Source organism: Convolutriloba macropyga, chromosome 3 (assembly GCF_964194025.1).
Source record: "Convolutriloba macropyga chromosome 3, txConMacr16.3, whole genome shotgun sequence".
Taxonomy (NCBI): Eukaryota; Metazoa; Xenacoelomorpha; order Acoela; family Convolutidae; genus Convolutriloba; species Convolutriloba macropyga.
The window spans coordinates 21778055-21802088 of record NC_134470.1 but is presented as its reverse complement, the minus strand read 5'-3'; the positions used below and the strand labels follow the sequence as shown (position 1 = coordinate 21802088).

General features: G+C 35.1%; 2 protein-coding genes across 2 annotated transcripts in view; both read left to right on the top strand.

The window, feature by feature from the left end:
- The window catches only part of LOC142336060 (protein Rae1-like), a 140808-nt gene that overhangs the window by 47182 nt on the left and 69592 nt on the right, over positions 1-24034 (top strand). The gene's annotated exons all lie outside the window — the stretch shown is intronic.
- Positions 13769-24034, top strand: part of LOC142336061 (uncharacterized) — a 60821-nt gene continuing 50555 nt past the window's right edge. Inside the window, exon 1 of the mRNA XM_075384561.1 lies at positions 13769-13803. Coding sequence (XP_075240676.1) covers positions 13784-13803 — 20 coding nt within the window. The 5' untranslated portion in view covers positions 13769-13783. The remainder of the gene's footprint in view (positions 13804-24034) is intronic.

The window sequence follows — 24034 nt, the reverse complement described above, 5'->3', positions numbered from 1 at the left end:
CCGAGAGCAATTTCAATTGCTTATAAGATGAGAGCATTAGTATACAAACTTTTAAGATCTAGTGATACATTTTGCTCAATTGGCTGAAGCTTAAGTCATTGAAGTTTTTTCCCAGCTATCAGACTCCAAAATTCGATTTACAATTTGCTCGTTCACCTCGTGCTTAAAAAATTCAAGTCTATACCTGGCTATCAAACTCGAAAATTTGATGTTGGTCGCGCATAAACTGAGGTGAAATATTTTTCAAAGATTTGTGATAAGCATCTCGCGGATTTCAAAAAAGTTGCGCCTTGTTGTTTTTTGTGATCCTTTGACAGCTAATAATGTGGAGCTGACTGTGCGCTCTTTGTCCGTAATATCTGATATTTTTTATCTCCATTTAGACTTTTTTGCGAATCAAGTGAAGTCTCAATTCTTAACAAGTTTTATCTTTTGTCCAACTTGACAACTCTGTTGTTATTTGTTTTCTCTTCAAGCAAAAATTGAGGGCAGTCCTGCACTTTGTTTATTTTTGATATTTATGTTGTTTTCTTCCTAACACAAAATCCCTCTTTTTTATAAAAAAAAACAGCTAAGATCTCATTCTGACTTGAAAGTTTTGCGTTTGATACCACTGAATCAGCTGGCTTTTCTCTTTATATTTTAGCGTACCGTTTGGCGTATGCCTTTACTACTCAAAGTCTTTCACCACACGAAGTTTGAGCGCCGTTGCATTTAGCTTATGAGTGAGTTTCGTCGTCAAAACAATTTGAACCTCCTAGAAACAACTCGAGCCCCTAGCCAAAAGCAGACAATTATTTCGAATTCGCTTTAACAATGTATGGAAAATTTGAAATACAATTGATTGAAATAGAGCATTGCGATATGAATCCATCGGTTTGCGGTGATGGTTTTACAACACAAACATAATTTTCTTGCATACATTTTTAGTAATTTGTTAATGTCTCCTAGAAAATGGGTACCATTAAATTTGTCTTTTTTGGGTTTTTTGGCCGGTATAATAGCTCGTTGCTCAGCAGAAGTAGAAAATCTGAACAAAAATGCCCACTCTGTCAAGAATGTGGTTTGAAATAAAAGGTCCGTCGAGTGCAAGAATTGTGAGAACTGTGTCACGTAATATGTCAAAATATTTTTAAGCAGCAATGCAAAAATGGAGAATGTTGTTCTAAATCTCTTTTATGGTCAAAGAACAGCAACTGATAGGCCAAAAACATTTAAAAAGCTCAAAAATAACTGATCTCTCAGTGATCTACCAAACAAGGCATCTCAAAAGCTGCTTATGATCCATGATGTCTAGTTTTGATCGCCATCTAAAATCGCATATAGTGCACAAAAATTGAAATGAAGCAGTTCTGACTCTCAAAAACAGACTCAGCGGTAGGTCAGCACGTAAGCAAATGTTGAGGCAGATCAAAAGTGTTGGCGTAGAAAAGATCAGTGGAATGTTCCACAAAAACTCACGACTCTCAAAGCAATACGTATAGCACAAAGGAAGCTATTGCTGAACACTTGTGATGAGTACCAGAGCTGAGATTTGACATTGAAAAACTAGTCAAAAGTTGTCATGTTGCTCAGTTCAGAAACTTCATTTTAGCGAATTAAAAAATTAAAATTTTCCGAAAAGATTTTAGAACAATAGAAAGTAACTTAGAACATCAAAAATCTAATATCAAAGATATTGAATAAAAAACTAAAAATAAACTGGTAAACAAAATGTCAGAAATTTTTGTCCTAAAGATAAACAATATCCCGAAAACCGCTGATTTTACTGTTTTGTGAATTAAATGAGTTGGACTCATTTTATTACTACAGAGAATAACATTAATTTGCATATTACCTGATGATTCTAGATATACCAAAAACATTTTTTTATCAATTTTTTGTCAGTAACGTTTACTATTACTTATAATATAACCTTTCGCGACTGCCAGTTTGGTTGATGCAATTGTTGATCTATCAATATTGAACGGGATTCTTGCTGTAGTAATGACATCTGAGAGCAATTTCAATTGCTTATAAGATGAGAACATTAGTATACAAACTTTTAAGATCTAGTGATACATTTTGCTCAATTGCCTGGAGCTTAAGTCATTGAAGTTTTTCCCCGGCTATCAGACCCAAAATTCGATGTTGTTCCTGCACAAACTAGAGTGAAACATTTTTCATAGGTTTCAGATAAGCATTTCCTGGAATTGATAAAACGTGGCGTCTAGCAGTTTTTTGTGAACCTTTGACAGCTTAGAACGATCGCTGGCTGTGTGCCTAATGCTCGTAATATTTGATAATTTTAATGTCCATTTAGACCTTTTTGTATCAAGTAAAGTCCTCTTTAATTCGTTTGTCCAATTTGAAAGTTATTTTGTCGTTTGTTCTCTTTTCAAGCAAGAATTGCGGAAAGTTTTTTGTTCATTTTCGATTGATATGTTGTTTTCTCCTTAACAAAAAATTCGAAACCTTTTTCAAAAGTACAGCTAAAAGTTCATTCTGATTTAGATTTTTGCCATTTATAATACTCAATCAGCTGTGTTTTTAGCGTACCTTTTGCTGTATGCCTCTACTTCTTAAAATTTTTCACCACAAATATCATTTTCTTACATGTTTTTTTACCAAAATGTTGATGTAGAAAAAGAATTTCAATAATTTTGTCATTTATTAAGAAGCAAAAAAAATTGTGAACAAAGTGCCCCCTCTGTCAAAAAATGGTTTGAAATAGCAAGGCCGTCGAGTCCGAAAAATGTGAGAATTGTATGAAGTAAAATGTCATAAAAGTAAGGTGCAATACGGAAAAGTGGGGGGGTGTTGTTTAGAAATTCTTTAAATGTCAAAACTTGCCAAATGAATACCAGAAAACGAAAAGAAAAGCTAAGAAATAATAACGGATCACGCAAGATGATCTACCAAAAAAGTAAACTCAAAAGCTGTTTATCATCCTTGGAGTTTAGTTTTGCTCAGCATCTAAAATTGGATATTGTGTTTAAAAACTGAACTTCATGCTATTCTACCAAAGACCTGCAAACCTGCACAAATATAAGCATGCAGATGGCAGATTATCAAAAACAGACTCAGACGTAGATTAGCACGTAGGCAATTGTTGTGGCATGTCACGCACGTTTGATTGGCTTTAAAATAGGTCAGTGCAATGTTCCACAAAAACTCAAGACTCCCGATGCAACACCTATAGCACAAGGGAAGCCGCTGCTGATCACGGTTGATGCGTATTCTTTCTGCAAAACATTTTTTACCACCAATTGTGAGTATTGTGGCATGTTTGCAAAGAAGGCTTAAGTTTTGACTTATTCAGCTGTACAATAACGGTTTGGCAATTGGCGCTAGTCTAGTTTTGATCAGCATCTAAAATTTCCTATTGTGTACATAAAAATGAACGTGATGCAGTTCAACCAATGACCTGCAAACTTGAACTGCAATATAACCAGGCAGATGGCAGAGCAACAAAAAATTATCAAATATAGGTCAGAAAGCATGCAATGTTGTGGTTTTTAACTAGCATTTGAATGGCGTATAATAGACCGGTGCAATACAAATTTCACAAAGAAAGCCACTGCTGAAAACGCGTGATGGGAACCGGAGCCAGGAGCTGATATTGAAAAACTATTCAACAGTTGTGATGGTGTTCGAACGCGAAAATTACATCTTAGCGAATCAAAAAAACTGAATTGTTCCGAAATGATACCAAAACGGTTGGAAATCTCTAAAAACTTGAAAAATCTAAGTTCAAGGATCTTGAATAAAAAACTAAAAACGAATTGGAAAATGAAACTTCCGAAATTTTTGGTGTAACGATAAACAATATTCCAAGAACCTCTTATTTTACTGTTTATTTAATCAATTGAATAAAAATTTTTTCAATTGTAAAAAGAACAACTTTAGGTTGCATTTTACCTGTTGATGCTGGATATAACCTAATTTTTTTGCATTTAAAATTGACTTAGATTGTTAACATTTTATTCAGCTGTGTTGCAGATAAACCTCGTTTGATATGAAAGAAAACTTATGCAATGAAAATTTGAGCTTTGTTGTATTTGAGCAACGAGGGAACTCCGTCGTAAGAACAATTCTCATTGTTAACATCTGCACCCCCTAGCAACTTCTTGAACCCCTAGCCAATTGAATACAATTATTAGAAATTGGAAAGAAAAAATGAAAGTTCAGATAATGAAAAACTCTGCCCTGAAAAACATTCTTGGATGGGCGTTAGGAGAAAGGTTTACTAATGTAAAAGAAACCAAATTTTCAAATTGAAATTGATTCCGATATTTAAAACAAACGTTTTTTGACTTTAGTTCATCGTCAGGTTAAAACTGTTTCACAAATTGTTAAAAGATAAAATAAAATGTATTTACATTTATCTGAGACAACAATTAAAACAGTTATAGGAATTATTCTAATAAAATCAATCAAATACTTTTCCCAATATACAAATTTTAGCCTATTTACAACAGATATTTACATCTGTTATTAGGATCTTTAAAAACATTTTTTATCCGGATTTTTCGATTTTGGCCATGTTTTTGTATTTTGGGGTATTCCGATTTTGCCCTATCCTATGTACACCTCATTTGGAGGTTTTGCAAATTTCATCTTTTTATGAACAAAATGTTTTTTGTATTCTTATTTAGTCATTTGTATTCTTATGTATTCTTATGTATTCTTCCCTATGTATTCTTATTTAGTCAAAATTATGATTTGAACTAATATTTTAGCGTGAGTTCCCGCCCCCTATATTCATCGCTTGTGTCTAGTGCCGGCTTCAACTTGTTGATGTCTATAGCATTGATAGTCATTAATTTTTCTACTGTCCGCTGGCCGTCCAGTTTTTTCCATTCAATGTCGTTCGTGGCGCCACAACATTCAACGAGATGTTGACCCACCTGTGAATCCTTCTTCTGATGTTCTGCTATCCTTGTGGTAACATGTCGGCTTGTTCGACCAACATAGATGGATCCGCATCCATTACATTTTATCTCATATACCCCTTACACTAGGGAATTCAGGTCCCTATCGAAAGATGATTTCAGGGTGGGGACGCTTGATCTTAATTTCCGCGTTATAAAAACTACTTGCAATTCGCATAGCTTCCTTATTTTTTTGCAAATTTTTTGGTAAGGTTGCCTCAGTATTGTAGGCTTATCATGAGATCTAGATTTGCTTTTTTGATGCTCCTTTAGTGTTGTTCACAATTGGTCTTTACCGCCACTTATTATCTTCTCTAAAGTCTGGTTCAATAATTTTGAAGACCACTCCTCTGGATGCTGATTTTTGGTCCAGCAAGTTTTGCTATTTTCAAGAGCCTAATCATCGTAGGCCAACCAATTAGAGGTTGCATAAAAAACCCTGTGAACCGTCCCTTGAATCACATATTTCTTATGCCGAAGCGGTGCACAGCTGCGAAAATTCAGTATTATTTCAGTGTCAGTTGATTTTTGATACCAATGAGAGGTGATATTGCTTTTGCTGCTCACATTTATGTTAATGTCAAGAAAAGCGAAATCCCCTTCGATGTTAAATTTTTCTAAGGTAAATTAAAGGTTGTTGTGTAATGAATTTCATAGGTTTGTTATAAGCATTTCCCAGAATTGATAAAACGTGGTGTCTTGCTGTTTTTTGTGAATATTTGACAGCTTATAATGATCGCTGGCTGTGCGCCTGTTGTTTGTAATATTTGATAATTTTTATGTATATTTAGATGTTTTTGTATCAAGTCAAGTCATCTTTAAGTCATTTGTCCAATTTGAAAATTATTTTGTTATTTGTTCTCTCTTCAAGCAAAAATTGCGGGAAGTCTTTTGTTCATTTTCGATTGATATGTCGTTTTCTCCTTAAAAACATTTATTACCATTATTGAAATGTACAGCTAAAAGTTCGTTCTGATTTGGATTTTTGCCGTTGATAAGACCCAATCAGCTGCGTTTTTTTGTTTTCAGCGTACCAATTGTTGTATGTCTATTCTTCTTATAATTTTTCACCGCAAACATCATTTTCTTGCAATGTTTTTTACAAAAATGTTAATGTCTGCTAGAAAATGGATTTCATTAAATTTGTTATCTATAGGGTGTTTTGTCCCGTAGGATAGGTTGTTGAAAGAAAATTGTAGTTCTATTCCGACAGAGGCGCTGGCCGGTTATTGCCTAAATAAGTCATACCGGAATAATCTTAAATTTTATTGACCACAAAACGTCAAATCCTAATCACCTGGAAGATACAGCGCATAGGCAAACAACTGATTTTTCTGCGCTCCTTCTACAAAATTGTGTTCACCGCCATAACTCGATTGAGGATATTGTGACCTGTTTGTAAAGAGCGCCTAATGTTTGACTTATTCGGCTGTACAAAAGTTGATGTGGCAAAGGGGTTCCACTGTCAGATATCTTGGCCAAAATTTGGATGAAAATGTGATAAAACTTTTAGTGCTGAGGATGAGATGAGGTCGGAAGAAGCAAAAAATTCTGCACAAGGTGCCCCCTCTGTCAAAAAATGGTTTGAAATAGCAGGGCCGTCGAGTCCCAAAAATGTGAGAATTGTATGAAGTAAAATGTCATAAAATAAGAAAGGTGCAATACGGAAAAGCGGGGGATGTTGTTTAGAAATTCTTTAAAAGTCAAAACTCGCCAAATGATTACCAGAAAACGAAAAAAATCTAAGAAAAAATTCAGCTATACAACTTATTCAGCTGTACAAAAACGGTTTGGCAATTAGAGCTTCCCTGGCAGTTAGCTTGGCCAACAATTGGAACAAAACTTTGAGTACTACTTTTAGTGCTCAGGATGAGAAAGGCTCGCAAAACATAAAAACTCTGAAGAAAAATGTTCCCAATGTCAAAAAAGTGACTGGAATTAGCATGGCCATTGAGTGCAAAAAATCTCAAAACTGCATCACGTAAAATGCAAAAATATAAGTAGGGAGCAATACCAAAAAAACTGAGAGAGGTTGTTTGGAAAATCTTTAAATGTCAAAACTCATCAATTGATTGCCAGAAAGTAAACAGAAAGACAAAAAATAAACGGATCCTGTAGTGATCTAGACAACAAGGAAACTTAAAAGTTGTTTATTATCCTTAAACTCTAGTCTTGATCAGAGTCTTAAAATTGCATATTGTGTACAAAAAATTTAACTTGATGCATTGCAACCAATGACCGGCAAACTTGCACAAATATAACCATGCAGATGGCAGAGCATCAAAAAAAGTATCAAACGTAGGTCAGAATGCATGCAAAGTTGTGGTTTTTAACGAGCGTTTGAATAGCGTATAATAGATCGGTGCATTGATTCAAAAACACTCATGACTCTTGAAGCAAAAGATTTTGCACAAAGGAAGCCACTGTTGAAAACGCCTGATTAGAACCGCAGCCAGGAGCTGGCATTGAGAATCTAATAACAGTTGTCATGATGTTCAATGCAAAAATTACATCTTAGCGAATCAAAAAATTGAACTGTTCCAAAATGATACCAAAACGTTTGGAAATCTCTAAAAATATGAAAAATCTAAGTTCAAATATCTTGAATAAAAAACTAAAAACGAATTGGAAAACGAAATTTCCAAAATTTTTGGTGTAACGATAAACAATATTCCGTGAACCTCTTATTTTACTGTTTTGTTAATCAATTGAATTGAAAATTTTTAGTTGTAAAAAGAACAACTTTAAATTGCAATTTACCTAATGATGCTAGACATAGCCTAATTTTTTTTTCATTTAAAATTGACTTAGATTGTTAACAATTTATTCAACCGTGTTGCAGATAAACTTCATCTGATATGTAAGAAAATTTATGGAATAGAAATTTAAATTTTGTTGTTTTTGAGCTATGAGGGAACTCTGTCGTAAGAACAGTATTCATTGTTACAATCTGAACCCCCTAGCAACGTCATGACCCTCCAGATAATTGAATACAGTTATGAAGAATTCATTAGACAAATAATGTATGGAGAAAAGAAATACAACTGATTGTCGTAGAGCTTTGCGCTGTTAATCCTCTGGTTTGCGGAGAAAATTTTCAACCAGAAACATCATTTTCTCTCATACATTTTTACTAAATTATTAAACTCTGCTAGTTAATGGGATTCAATAAATTCGACAATTATTGGGTGTTTAGCCCGTAAAATAGCTCGTTGAAAAAAACTTGTATTTTTCTTCCGTCTAAGGTGTTGACTTGGTCATTGCCTATATAAGTCAAACCGAAATAACACCTGAACCTCCCAGATCTAAAAACGTCAAAACCTAATCACCTCAAAAAATAGAGCAAAGGCGCAAAAAACAGTTTTCTGCGCTCTTTCTGCAAAAAATTTTTACCGCCATAACTCGATTTGCAGTATTGTTATCGATTGTGCAAAGAAAGTTTAAGGTTTGACTTATTCAGCTGTACAAAAACGGTTTGGCAATTGTGGATTCCCTGGCAGTTATCTTGGCCAACAATTGGAGTAAAACTTTGAGTAAAACTTTTAGTGCTGAGGATGAGATGGGCTCGCAAAAACATAAAGATTCTGAAGAAAAATGCTCCCACCTTCAAAAAAGGCGTTGGAATTATTGTGGCTGTTGAGTGCAGCCAAACTGAGAATTGCATCACGTAAGATGCAAAAATATAAGTAGGGAGCAGTACCGAAAAAATAAGAGATGTTGTTAGGAAAAACTTTAGGTTGTCAAAACTCATCAATTGATAGCCAATGATAAACAAGAAGTTAAAAAATAAACGGATCTCGCAGTGATCTAGAAAACAAAGAAACTTAAAAGCTGTTTACCATCGTTGAAGTCTAGTTTTGATCAGCATCTAAAATTGCATATTATGTACAAAAAATGAACTTGATGCAATTTAACCAATAACCGGCAAACTTGCACAAACATAATCATGCAGATGGCAGATCATCATAAAGTTATCAAATGTAGGTCAGAATGCAGGCAAAATTTTGGTACTTAACGAAAGCTTGATTGGCGTATAATAAATTGGTTCAGTGATCCACAAAAACTCATGACTCTCGAAGCAATACATATTGCACAAAGAAAGCCAATGCTGAAAACCCGTGATAAGAACCAGAGCCAACAGCTGAGATTGAAAAGTTAATCAACCATTGTCATGGTGTTCAATGCGAAAATAACATCTTAGCGAACCAAAAAATTGAATTATCCGAAATGATACCAAAACAGTTGGAAATCTCTAAAAACAAGAAAAATCTAAGTTCAAAGATCTTGAATAAAAAACTAAAAACGTATTGGAAAACGAACTTTCCGAAAATTTTGGTGTAACGATGAACAATATTCCAAGAAACTATTATTTTCCTGTTTTGTTAATAAACTGAATTGAAGTTTTTATAATTGTAAAAAGAACAACTTTAAGTCGCAATTTAACTAATGATGCTAGACTAATAGCATTTTTTATACAATTAAAATTGATTTAGACTGTTACATTTTGTTCAGCTGTGTTGCAGATAAACCTCATCTGATCTGTAAGAAAATTTATGCAATCGAAATTTGAGTTTTGTTGTATTTGAGCTATGAGGGATTTCCGTCGTAAGAACAATATTCATTGTTAACATTTGCAATCCCTAGAAACGTCTTGACCCCCTAGCCAAATGAATAAAGTTATTAGGAATTCATTAGACAAAAACTGGGAAAAAATTCATGGAAAAAAAACGAAGTTCTACTGTTTGACGTGGAGCTTTGCTCTGTAAAGCCGCTTGTTTGCGGAAAAAGTTTTCCTCCAGAAGCATTGTTTTCTTGCATACTTTTTTAAATACATTATAAAGTTCTGCTAGTTAATGTGTTTCAATAAAATTGTCAATTATTGGGTGTTTAGCCCGTAAAATAGCTCGTTGAAAAAAATTGTAATTTCTTCCGTCTAAGATGTTGACTTTGCCACTGCCTATATAAATCAAACCGAAATAAACCTAAACCTCACGGATCTAAAAACGACAAATCCTACTCACCTCAAAAAATGGAGCAAAGGCTCAAAAATACTTTTCTGCGCTCTTTCTGCAAAATAATTTTTACCGCCATGACTCGATTTGGAGTACTTTGACCTGTTTGCAAAGAAGGCTTAAGGTTTGACTTATTCCGCTGTACGAAAACGGTTTGGCAATTGGGGATTCCCTTGCAGTTATCTTGGCCAACAATTGGAGTAAAACTTTGAGTAAATCTTTTAGTGCTGAGGATGAGATGGGCTCGCAAAAACATAAAGATTCTGAAGAAAAATGCTCCCACCTTCAAAAAAGGCGTTGGAATTATTGTGGCCGTTGAGTGCAGCAAAACTGAGAACTGCATCACATAAGATGCAAAAATATAAGTAGGGATCAGTACCGAAAAAATGAGAGATTTTGTTAGAAAAACTTTAAGTTGTCAAAACTCATCAATTGATAGCCAATGATAAACAAAGAGTTAAAAAATAAACGGATCTCGCAGTGATCTAGAAAACAAGGAAACTTAAAAGCTGTCCACCATCTTTGAAGTCTAGTTTTGATCAGCATCTAAAATTGCATATCATATACAAAAAATGAACTTGATGCAATTTAACCAATAACCGGCAAACTTGCACAAACATAATCATGCAGATGGCATATCATCATAAAATTATCAAATGTAGGGCAGAATGCAGGCAAAATTTTGGTACTTAACGAAAGTTTGATTGGCGTGTAATAAATTGGTTCAGTGATCCACAAAAACTCATGACTCTCGAAGCAATACATATTGCACAAAGAAAGCCAATGCTGAAAACGCGTGATAAGAACCAGAGCCAACAGCTGAGATTGAAAAGTTAACCAACCATTGTCATGGTGTTCAATGCGAAAATAACATCTTAGCGAACCAGAAAATTGAATTATCCGAAATGATACCAAAACATATGGAAATCTCTAAAAACATAAAAAATTTAAATTCGAAGATACTGAATAAAAAACTAAAAACGAATTAGAAAACGAAATTTTCGAAATTTTTTGTGCAACGATAAACAATATTCCAAGAACCTCTTATTTAATTGTTATGTTAATCAAATGAATTGAAACCATTTTAATTGTAAAAACCACAACATTAAGTTAAAAATTACCTAATTAAGCTAGACATAGCCTAAATTTTTTACATTTAAAAATGATTTAGATTGTTAACAATTTTGTCAGCTGTGTTGCAGATAAACCTCATCTGATATGCAAGGAAATTTTTGCAATAGAAATTTGAGTTTTGTTGTATTTGAGCTATGAGGGAACTCTGTCATAAGATCATTTCCACTGTTAACACCTTCAACCCCTAGCAACGTCTCGGCTCCCTAGCCAAATGAATACAATTATTAGGAATTGGAAAGGAAAATACAATTTCAGAAAACAAAAAACGCTGCTCTAAAAAACATTTTTGGATGGGCGTTAGGAGAAAAATTCACTAATGTAAAAAAAACAATTTTGTCAAATTAAAATTAATTCCGATATTTTAAACAAACGTTTTCGATATTTACGTTCATCGTCAGTTTGAAACTGTTTCACAAATTGTTAAATGATAAAATGAATATTTGTTTACCTTTGTCTGAGGCCACAATTAAAACAATTCTCGGAACTATTCTAAAAAATTCAATCAAAAGTTTTTTCCTGTAAAACATTATATAGCCTATTTACAACTCGTATTTACATCTGTTATTAGTTTCTTTAAAAGCATTTTTTATCCGGATTTTTCGATTTTGGTCATCTTTTGTAATTTTAGGGGTATTCGGAATTTGCCCTGACCTTAAGTACACCTCTTGTGGAGGTTTACCAAATTTCGTTCTGTCATGCACAAAATGTTTTTTGCCCTATGTATTCTTATCAAGTCAAAATTATGATTTGAACTAATATTTTAGCGTGAGCTTCCGCCCCTTATATTCATCGCGTGTGTGTTTTGCCGGCTTCAGCATGCTGATGTTTATAGCTCCGATAATCAATAGCTTTTCTGTAAATAATCATTAGCTTTTCTACTGTCCGACAGCCGTCCAGATTTTTCCATTCAATGTCGTTCGTGGCGCCACAACATTCAACCAGCTGTTGACCCACCTATGAATCCTTCTTTTGATGCTCTGCTATCCTTGTGGTAACATGTCGGCTTGTTTGGCCAACTTAGATGGATCCGCATCCATTACATTTTATCTCATTACCGCGTGGGAACTCAGGTCCCTATCGAAAGATGATTTAAGGGTGGGACGCTTGATCTTAATTTCCGCGTTATAAAAACCACTTGCATTTCGCATAGTTTCTTTAATTTGCTTGCAAAGTTTTGAGTAAGGTTGCTTCTGTATTGTGGAAAAATTGTTGGCTTATCATGAGATCTAGTTTTGCTTTTTTGATGCTCCTTTAGTGTTGTTCACAATTGGTCTTTACCGCCACTTATTATCTCTTTTAAAGTCTGGTTCACTATTTTTGAAGACCATTCCTCTCGATACTGATTTTTGGTCCAGCAAGTTTTGTTCTTTTCAGGAGCCTGATCGAAGGCCAACAAATTAGAGGTTGCATTAAAAACTCTGTGAACCGTCCCATTTTTCTTATGCTGAAGCGGTGCACAGCTGCGAAAATTCAGTATTATTTCAGTGTCAGTTGGTTTTTGATATCAATGACAGGTGATATTGCTTTTGCTGCTCACATGTTAATGTTAGCAAAAGCCAAATCGCCTTCCATGTTAAATTTTTCTAAGGTAAATTGCAGGTTTTTGTGTAATGAATTTGCAAATTTTAAGTATTCGTTCGGGTCTCACGAGCCGTGCAGACAATATCATCCACATACCTTTTAAACAAAAGTTCACTAAATTTTGAAAATGGTCCTACTATGCTTTACATTAATGTCGTATCTATTCTAGCTCTCCCCTCCCCAATTGAGTCGACATAAAATATTTTGACCTTATCCGAACGTATCATTATTTACATAATATTGTGCTGTATAGCAACGCATAATTTTAACGGGCTATGAAAATCAGAAGGTAGAGAAACTGTAGCTCATTGTCTCAACAATAGCTTATGGCTTTGCTGAGGAAACTCTATACCTGTTGGTAAGACTAAAACTCGCAGTTTCTCTAAACGTATTGAGCATCTATCACTTCTACTGTCAAAAAATATGCTGCTTTTACAAACATTGTCATTGAGGGCAGGCATTCCAGTTAATAGTCAAAAAGTACTCAGAAAGTGCTTGTGAAAACTGCTACTATCTCTGGAGCATCGATCCCCAAAGCCTTGACGACTGCTTCTATATACTCTCTTAAGCAAACGGCCGACTGACATTGATAGTTCTTGCAGTGCCATAATGCGGCAGGGGAGACTAGGTTCGTAACAAATTAACTAATATGACGCAGCTCTAACAGAGTTATTGTGCCTTGTTTCTGTTTGACGATGCTATGAGCTTGTATTCTTGCGGTAAATTTACATGCGATGCTGTGATGTTTCATAGTGGGGGCTCACTGTTCCGTCCATTGGGTGGATCACACTAGCGTTTAAAAATAAATTCTCTTAAGCAGTTTTAAATTTAGGATCTAAGTTACAATTCTCAGCTTAAACGGGGAGCTACATGCGTTGAAATTTCTAATTTTAATGAGAAGGAAAAAATATTTCGATGCATTAATGCAGAAAACGCTGGATGCGCAATTGGTCTGTTTTAGGTGTCTTTTTATGGAGAAAAGATGCTCTTGTCTTGCTCTTGTAACATCTAAATTTTCTGATATTTGAATAGTTCTATTAGATTCAAATCATCATCAAAAAAATTGCTTATGATTGATGTTTGGAAAGTAGTCTCCGTTCTAGACAAGAATGGCTTTGATGAGTTGATGGGCGGAAGTATGAGATGGATGTCGACAAAATAAGGTGAGTGATTAATATAGCAAAACAGCTTGGTAGAACATCAAAACTTTAAATTGAATGATCCATACGGATTCAAAAATTGAGAAGTTTATGATCACTTTTAATTTCAAGGTTGGACATATTCTTATGATCGAACGAATATTAATTGATGAAGGATGTCTATAGGCTGAGAATTCTCCTTTTCATCAGTGAAAAATCGTGCGATCCTCTGTACCCATTTCCCATCTTTTTTGCCTGAAACGATTAAAATACACATTTGAAAAACAGTAACATGTGTTCAGCGAGATAATGTGTTTTATCGATAGATTTCTGCGCAGTTAATTTTTCCCGCGCTGAGGCCATAGTAGTTGTAATAAAAGACTTTCCTAGATGCATTGAAATCTCGACTGCAAAGGTTTAAGACACAAATGATTAAGTTAAATATCATTTTCAGCTTTCTGGTTTTTAGTTTGTCTCTTGGACCAGCTCTTCAATAGTGGCGTTGTTCACGCGCCTTGACAATCTGTTGATAAGTATAATAAGTGGGACAGTTGGCCTAATTCTTTTTAAAAATTAAATTCGCTCACCTGGTTACTTTCGATGGCAGAATTTGGGAGACTATTCCAGTCATTGAGTATTCGTATTGCAAAGAAATTTAGTCTAATTTCCAATCGTTTTGGGTTGATGTGAGTTGCTTCTAAAGTGGCTGTACCAGCGATTTACACGCGCCTTGACAATGTGTTGATAAGTATAATAAGTGCAACAGTTGGTCTAACTCTTTTTAAAAATTAAATTCGCTCACGTGGTTACTTTCGACGGCAGAATTTGGGAGACTATTCCAGTCATTGAGTATGCGTATTGTAAAGAAATTTAGTCTGATTTCCAATCGTGATTTTGGCTTTTTTGGTTGATGTGAGTTGCTTCTAAAGTTGCTTCTAAAGTGGTCGTACCAGCGATTTACACGCGCCTTGACAATGTGTTGATAAGTATAATAAATGCAAAAGTTAGTCTAGTTCTTTTTAAAAATTAAATTCGCTCACGTGGTTACGTTCGATGGCAAAATTTGAGAGACTATGCCAGTCATTGGGTATTCGTATAGCAAAGAAATTTAGTCTAATTTCTAATCGTGATTTTGGCTTTTTGGGTTGATATGTGTGGCTTCTAAAGTGGTCGTACCAGCGATTTACGCCCGCCATGACAATCTTTTAATAAGTATTATAAGTGGGACACTTGGTCTAATTCTTTTCAAAAATTAAATTCGGTCACGTGGTTACTTTCGATGGCAGAATTTGGGAGACTATTCCAGGCATTGAGTATTCGTATTGCAACGAAATAATCTATTTTCCAATCGTTGTTTTGGCTTTTCGGGTTGATGTGAGTTGCTTCTAAAGTGGTCCTATCAGCGATTTACACGCGCCTTGACAATCTATTGATAATTAAAATAAATGCAACAGTTGGTCTAATTCTTTTTAAAATTTAAATTCGCTAAAATGGTTACTTTCGATGGCACAATTTGGGAGACTATTCTAGTAATTGATCATTCGTATTGCAACAAAATTTAATCTAATTTCCAATCGTTATTTCGACTTTTTGAGTTGATGTGAGTTGCTTCTAAAGTGGTCGTACCAGCGATTTACATGCGCCTTGACAATCTGTTAAGTATAATAAGTGGGACAGTTGGTCTATTTTTTTCAAAAATTAAATTCGCTCACGTGGTTACTTTCGATGGCAGTGTTTGGGAGATTATTCCAGCCATTGAGTATTCGTATTTCAAAGAAATGTAGTCTGATTTCCAATTGTGATTTTGGCTTTTTTGGTTGATGTGAGTTGCTTCTAAAGTTGCTTCTAAAGTGGTCGTACCAACGATTTACACGCGCCTTGACAATCTGTTGATAAGTATAATAAGTGCAACAGTTAGTCTAGTTCTTTTTAAAAATTGATTTCGCTCACCTGGTTACTTTCGATGGCAGAATTTGGGAGACTATTCCAGTCATTGAGTATTCGTATTGCAAAGAAATTTAGTCTAATTTCCAATTGTTTTGGGTTGATGTGAGTTGCTTCTAAAGTCGTCGTACCAGCGATTTACGCCCGCCTTGACAATCTTTTAATAAGTATAGTAAGTGGGACAGTTGGTGTAATTCTTTTCAAAAATTAACTTTGGTCACGTTGTTACTTTCGATGGCAGAATTTGGGAGACTATTCCAGTCATTGAGTATTCGTATTGTAACAAAATTTAATCTTTTTTCCAATCGTGATTTTGGCTTTTTTGGTTGATGTGAGTTGCTTCTAAAGTTGCTTCTAAAGTGGTCGTACCAGGGATTTGCACGCGCCTTGACAATCTGTTGATAATTATAGTAAATGCAACAGTTGGTCTAATTCTTTTTAAAATTTAAATTCGCTCACGTGGTTACTTTCGATGGCACAATTTGGGAGACTATTCTAGTAATTGAGTATTCGTATTGCAACAAAATTTAGTCTAATTTCCAATTGTGATTTCGACTTTTTGAGTTGATGTGAGTTGCTTCTAAAGTGGTCGTACCAGCGATTTACATGCGCCTTGACAATCTGTTAATAAGTGGGACAGTTGGTCTATTTTTTTCAAAAATTAAATTCGCTCACGTGGTTACTTTCGATGGCAGTGTTTGGGAGACTATTCCAGTCATTGAGTATTCGTATTGCAACAAAATTTAGTCTAATTTCCAATCGTGGTTTCGACTTTTTGAGTTGATATGATTTGCTTCTAAAGTGGTCGTACCAGCGATTTACATGCGCCTTGACAATCTGTTAATAAGTATAATAAGTGGGACAGTTGGTCTGTTTTTTTTCAAAAATTAAATTCGCTCACGTGGTTACTTTCGATGGCAGAATTTGTAAGACTATTCCAGTCATTGAGTATTTGTATTGCAAAGAAATTTAGTCTAGTTTCCAACCGTTTTGGGTTGATATGAGTTGCTTCTAAAGTGGCCGTACCAGCGATTTACACGCGCCTTGACAATCTGTTGATAAGTATAATAAGTGCAACAGTTGGTCTATTTTCAAAAATTAAATTCGCTCACGTGGTTACTTTCGATGGCAGAATTTGGGAGACTATTCCAGTCATTGAGTATTCGTATTGCAACAAAATTTAGTCTAATTTCCAATCGTGATTTCGACTTTTTGAGTTGATATGATTTGCTTCTAAAGTGGTCGTAGCAGCGATTTACATGCGCCTTGACAATCTGTTAATAAGTTTAATAAGTGGGACAGTTGGTCTAGTTTTTTTCAAAAATTAAGTTCGCTCACGTGGTTACTTTCGATGGCAGAATTTGTGAGACTATTCCAGTCATTGAGTATTTGTATTGCATAGAATTTTTGTCTAATTTCCAATCGTTTTGGGTTGATATGAGTTGCTTCTAAAGTGGCCGTACCAGCGATTTACATGCGCCTTGACAATCTGTTAATAAGTATAGTAAGTGGGACAGTTCGTCTAATTCTTTTCAAAAATTAACTTTGGTCACATGGTTACTTTCGATGGCAGAATTTTGGTGACTATTCCAATCATTGAGTATTCGTATTGTAAAAAAATTTAATCTATTTTCCAATCGTGATTTTGGCTTTTTGGGTTGATGTGAGTTGCTTCTAAAGTTGCTTCTAAAGTGGTCGTACCAGCGATTTACACGCGCCTTGACAATCTGTTGATAAGTATAATAAATGCAAAAGTTAGTCTAGTTCTTTTTAAAAATTAAATTCGCTCACGTGGTTACTTTCGATGGCAGAATTTGTAAGACTATTCCAGTCATTGAGTATTTGTATTGCAAAGAAATTTAGTCTAATTTCCAATCATTTTGGGTTGATATGAGTTGCTTCTAAAGTGGCCGTACCAGCGATTTACACGCGCCTTGACAATCTGTTAATAAGTATAGTAAGTGGGACAGTTCGTCTAATTCTTTTCAAAAATTAACTTTGGTCACGTGGTTACTTTCGATGGCAGAATTTTGGAGACTATTCCAATCATTGAGTATTCGTATTGTAACAAAATTTAATCTATTTTCCAATCGTGATTTTGGCTTTTTGGGTTGATGTGAGTTGCTTCTAAAGTTGCTTCTAAAGTGGTCGTACCAGCGATTTACACGCGCCTTGACAATCTGTTGATAAGTATAATAAGTGCAACAGTTGGTCTAATTCTTTTTAAAAATTAAATTCGCTCACGTGGTTACGTTCGATGGCAAAATTTGGGAAACTATTCCAGTCATTGGATATTCGTATAGCAAAGAAATTTATTCCAATTTCTAATCGTGATTTTGGTTTTTTGGGTTGATATGTGTTGCTTCTAAAGTGGTCGTACCAGCGATTTACGCCCGCCTTGACAATCTTTTAATAAGTATAGTAAGTGGGACAGTTGGTGTAATTCTTTTTAAAAATTAAATTCGCTCACGTGGTTACTTTCGATGGCAGAATCTGTGAGACTTCCAGTCATTGAGTATTTGTTTTGCAAAGAAATTTAGTCTAATTTCCAATCGTTTTGGGTAGATATGAGTTGCTTCTAAAGTGGCCGTACCAGCGATTTACACGCGCCTTGACAATGTGTTGATAAGTATAATAAGTGCAACAGTTGGTCTAGTTCTTTTTAAAAATTAAATTCGCTCACGTGGTTACTTTCGATGGCAGAATTTGTGAGACCATTCCATTCCTTGAGTATTTGTAGTGCAAAGAAATTTAGTCTAATTTCCAATCGTTTTGGGTTGATATGAGTTGCTTCTAAAGTGGCCGTACCAGCGATTTACACGCGCCTTGACAATGTGTTGATAAGTATAATAAGTGCAACAGTTGGTCTAACTCTTTTTAAAATTTAAATTCGCTAAATTGGTTACTTTCGATGGCACAATTTGGGAGACTATTCTAGTAATTGATCATTCGTATTGCAACAAAGTTTAATCTAATTTTCAATCGTGATTTCGACTTTTTGAGTTGATGTGAGTTGCTTCTAAAGTGGTCGTACCAGCGATTTACGCCCGCCTTGACAATCTTTTAATAAGTATAGTAAGTGGGACAGTTGGTGTAATTCTTTTTAAAAATTAAATTCGCTCACGTGGTTACTTTCGATGGCAGAATCTGTGAGACTTCCAGTCATTGAGTATTTGTATTGCAAAGAAATTTAGTCTAATTTCCAATCGTTTTGGGTAGATATGAGTTGCTTCTAAAGTGGCCGTACCAGCGATTTACACGCGCCTTGACAATCTGTTGACAAGTATAATAAGTGCAACAGTTGGTCTAGTTCTTTTTAAAAATTAAATTCGCTCACGTGGTTACTTTCGATGGCAGAATTTGTGAGACCATTCCATTCATTGAGTATTTGTAGTGCAAAGAAATTTAGTCTAATTTCCAATCGTTTTGGGTTGATATGAGTTGCTTCTAAAGTGGCCGTACCAGCGATTTACATGCGCCTTGACAATCTGTTAATAAGTATAGTAAGTGGGACAGTTCGTCTAATTCTTTTCAAAAATTAACTTTGGTCACGTGGTTACTTTCGATGGCAGAATTTGGGAGACTATTCCAATCATTGAGTATTCGTATTGTAACAAAGTTTAATCTATTTTCCAATCGTGATTTTGGCTTTTTGGGTTGTGAGTTGCTTCTAAAGTGGTCGTACCAGCGATTTACATGAGCCTTGACAATCTGATAATAAGTATAATAAGTGGGACAGTTGGTCTATTTTCAAAAATTAAATTCGCTCACGTGGTTACTTTCGATGGCAGAATTTGGGAGACTATTCCAGTCATTGAGTATTCGTATTGCAAAGAAATTTAGTCTAATTTCTAATCGTGATTTTGGTTTTTTGGGTTGATATGTGTTGCTTCTAAAGTGGTCGTACCAGCGATTTACGCCCGCCTTGACAATCTTTTAATAAGTATAGTAAGTGGGACAGTTGGTGTAATTCTTTTTAAAAATTAAATTCGCTCACGTGGTTACTTTCGATGGCAGAATCTGTGAGACTTCCAGTCATTGAGTATTTGTTTTGCAAAGAAATTTAGTCTAATTTCCAATCGTTTTGGGTAGATATGAGTTGCTTCTAAAGTGGCCGTACCAGCGATTTACACGCGCCTTGACAATGTGTTGATAAGTATAATAAGTGCAACAGTTGGTCTAGTTCTTTTTAAAAATTAAATTCGCTCACGTGGTTACTTTCGATGGCAGAATTTGTGAGACCATTCCATTCATTGAGTATTTGTATTGCAAAGAAATTTAGTCTAATTTCCAATCGTTTTGGGTTGATATGAGTTGCTTCTAAAGTGGCCGTACCAGCGATTTACATGCGCCTTGACAATCTGTTAATAAGTATAGTAAGTGGGACAGTTCGTCTAATTCTTTTCAAAAATTAACTTTGGTCACGTGGTTACTTTCGATGGCAGAATTTGGGAGACTATTCCAATCATTGAGTATTCGTATTGTAACAAAGTTTAATCTATTTTCCAATCGTGATTTTGGCTTTTTGGGTTGTGAGTTGCTTCTAAAGTGGTCGTACCAGCGATTTACATGAGCCTTGACAATCTGATAATAAGTATAATAAGTGGGACAGTTGGTCTATTTTCAAAAATTAAATTCGCTCACGTGGTTACTTTCGATGGCAGAATTTGGGAGACTATTCCAGTCATTGAGTATTCGTATTGCAAAGAAATTTAGTCTAATTTCCAATCGTTTTGGGTTGATGTGAGTTGCTTCTAAAGTGGTCGTACCAGGGATTTACACGCGCCTTGACAATCTGTTGATAATTTTAGTAAATGCAACAGTTGGTCTAATTCTTTTTAAAATTTAAATTCGCTCACGTGGTTACTTTCGATGGCACAATTTGGGAGACTATTCTAGTAATTGAGTATTCGTATTGCAACAAAATTTAGTCTAATTTCCAATCGTGATTTCGACTTTTTGAGTTGATGTGAGATGCTTCTAAAGTGGTCGTACCAGCAATTTACATGCGCCTTGACAATCTGTTAATAAGTGGGACAGTTGGTCTATTTTTTTCAAAAATTAAATTTGCTCACGTGGTTACTTTCGATGGCAGTGTTTGGGAGACTATTCCAGTCATTGAGTATTCGTATTGCAACAAAATTTAGTCTAATTTCCAATCGTGGTTTCGACTTTTTGAGTTGATATGATTTGCTTCTAAAGTGGTCGTACCAGCGATTTACATGCGCCTTGACAATCTGTTAATAAGTGGGACAGTTGGTCTATTTTTTTCAAAAATTAAATTTGCTCACGTGGTTACTTTCGATGGCAGTGTTTGGGAGACTATTCAAGTCATTGAGTATTCGTATTGCAACAAAATTTAGTCTAATTTCCAATCGTGGTTTCGACTTTTTGGGTTGATATGTGTTGCTTCTAAAGTGGTCGTACCAGCGATTTACGCCCGCCTTGACAATCTTTTAATAAGTATAGTAAGTGGGACAGTTGGTGTAATTCTTTTCAAAAATTAACTTTGGTCACGTGGTTACTTTCGATGGCAGAATTTGTAAGACTATTCCAGTCATTGAGTATTTGTAATGCAAAGAAATTTAGTCTAATTTCCAACCGTTTTGGGTTGATATGAGTTGCTTCTAAAGTGGCAGTACCAGCGATTTACACGCGCCTTGACAATCTATTGATAAGTATAATAAGAGCAACAGTTGGTCTCTTTTTAAAATTTAAATTCGCTCACGTGGTTACTTTCGATGGCACAATTTGGGAGACTATTCTAGTAATTGAGTATTCGTATTGCAACAAAATTTAGTCTAATTTCCAATCGTGATTTCGACTTTTTGAGTTGATGTGAGATGCTTCTAAAGTGGTCGTACCAGCAATTTACACGCGCCTTGACAATCTGTTAATAAGTGGGACAGTTGGTCTATTTTTTTCAAAAATTAAATTTGCTCACGTGGTTACTTTCGATGGCAGTGTTTGGGAGACTATTCCAGTCATTGAGTATTCGTATTGCAACAAAATTTAGTCTAATTTCCAATCGTGGTTTCGACTTTTTGAGTTGATATGATTTGCTTCTAAAGTGGTCGTACCAGCGATTTACATGCGCCTTGACAATCTGTTAATAAGTGGGACAGTTGGTCTATTTTTTTCAAAAATTAAATTTGCTCACGTGGTTACTTTCGATGGCAGTGTTTGGGAGACTATTCCAGTCATTGAGTATTCGTATTGCAACAAAATTTAGTCTAATTTCCAATCGTGGTTTCGACTTTTTGGGTTGATATGTGTTGCTTCTAAAGTGGTCGTACCAGCGATTTACGCCCGCCTTGACAATCTTTTAATAAGTATAGTAAGTGGGACAGTTGGTGTAATTCTTTTCAAAAATTAACTTTGGTCACGTGGTTACTTTCGATGGCAGAATTTGTAAGACTATTCCAGTCATTGAGTATTTGTAATGCAAAGAAATTTAGTCTAATTTCCAACCGTTTTGGGTTGATATGAGTTGCTTCTAAAGTGGCAGTACCAGCGATTTACACGCGCCTTGACAATCTATTGATAAGTATAATAAGAGCAACAGTTGGTCTATTTTCAAAAATTAAATTCGCTCACGTGGTTACTTTCGATGGCAGAATTTGGGAGAATATTCCAGTCATTGAGTATTCGTATTGCAACAAAATTTAGTCTAATTTCCAATCGTGATTTCGACTTTTTGAGTTGATATGATTTGCTTCTAAAGTGGTCGTACCAGCGATTTACATGCGCCTTGACAATCTGTTAATAAGTTTAATAAGTGGGACAGTTGGTCTATTTTTTTTCAAAAATTAAGTTCGCTCACGTGGTTACTTTCGATGGCAGAATTTATGAGACTATTCCAGTCATTGAGTATTTGTATTGCATAGAAATTTAGTCTAATTTCCAATTGTTTTGGGTTGATATGAGTTGCTTCTAAAGTGGCCGTACCAGCGATTTACATGCGCCTTGACAATCTGTTAATAAGTATAGTAAGTGGGACAGTTCGTCTAATTCTTTTCAAAAATTAACTTTGGTCACGTGGTTACTTTCGATGGCAGAATTTTGGAGACTATTCCAATCATTGAGTATTCGTATTGTAACAAAATTTAATCTATTTTCCAATCGTGATTTTGGCTTTTTGGGTTGATGTGAGTTGCTTCTAAAGTTGCTTCTAAAGTGGTCGTACCAGCGATTTACACGCGCCTTGACAATCTGTTGATAAGTATAATAAATGCAAAAGTTAGTCTAGTTCTTTTTAAAAATTAAATTCGCTCACGTGGTTACTTTCGATGGCAGAATTTGTAAGACTATTCCAGTCATTGAGTATTTGTATTGCAAAGAAATTTAGTCTAATTTCCAATCGTTTTGGGTTGATATGAGTTGCTTCTAAAGTGGCCGTACCAGCGATTTACACGCGCCTTGACAATCTGTTAATAAGTATAGTAAGTGGGACAGTTCGTCTAATTCTTTTCAAAAATTAACTTTGGTCTCGTGGTTACTTTCGATGGCAGAATTTTGGAGACTATTCCAATCATTGAGTATTCGTATTGTAACAAAATTTAATCTGTTTTCCAATCGTGATTTTGGCTTTTTGGGTTGATGTGAGTTGCTTCTAAAGTTGCTTCTAAAGTGGTCGTACCAGCGATTTACACGCGCCTTGACAATCTGTTGATAAGTATAATAAGTGCAACAGTTGGTCTAGTTCTTTTTAAAAATTAAATTCGCTCACGTGGTTACGTTCGATGGCAAAATTTGGGAAACTATTCCAGTCATTGGATATTCGTATAGCAAAGAAATTTATTCCAATTTCTAATCGTGATTTTGGTTTTTTGGGTTGATATGTGTTGCTTCTAAAGTGGTCGTACCAGCGATTTACGCCCGCCTTGACAATCTTTTAATAAGTATAGTAAGTGGGACAGTTGGTGTAATTCTTTTTAAAAATTAAATTCGCTCACGTGGTTACTTTCGATGGCAGAATTTGTGAGACTTCCAGTCATTGAATATTTGTATTGCAAAGAAATTTAGTCTAATTTCCAATCGTTTTGGGTAGATATGAGTTGCTTCTAAAGTGGCCGTACCAGCGATTTACACGCGCCTTGACAATCTGTTGACAAGTATAATAAGTGCAACAGTTGGTCTAGTTCTTTTTAAAAATTAAATTCGCTCACGTGGTTACTTTCGATGGCAGAATTTGTGAGACCATTCCATTCATTGAGTATTTGTAGTGCAAAGAAATTTAGTCTAATTTCCAATCGTTTTGGGTTGATATGAGTTGCTTCTAAAGTGGCCGTACCAGCGATTTACATGCGCC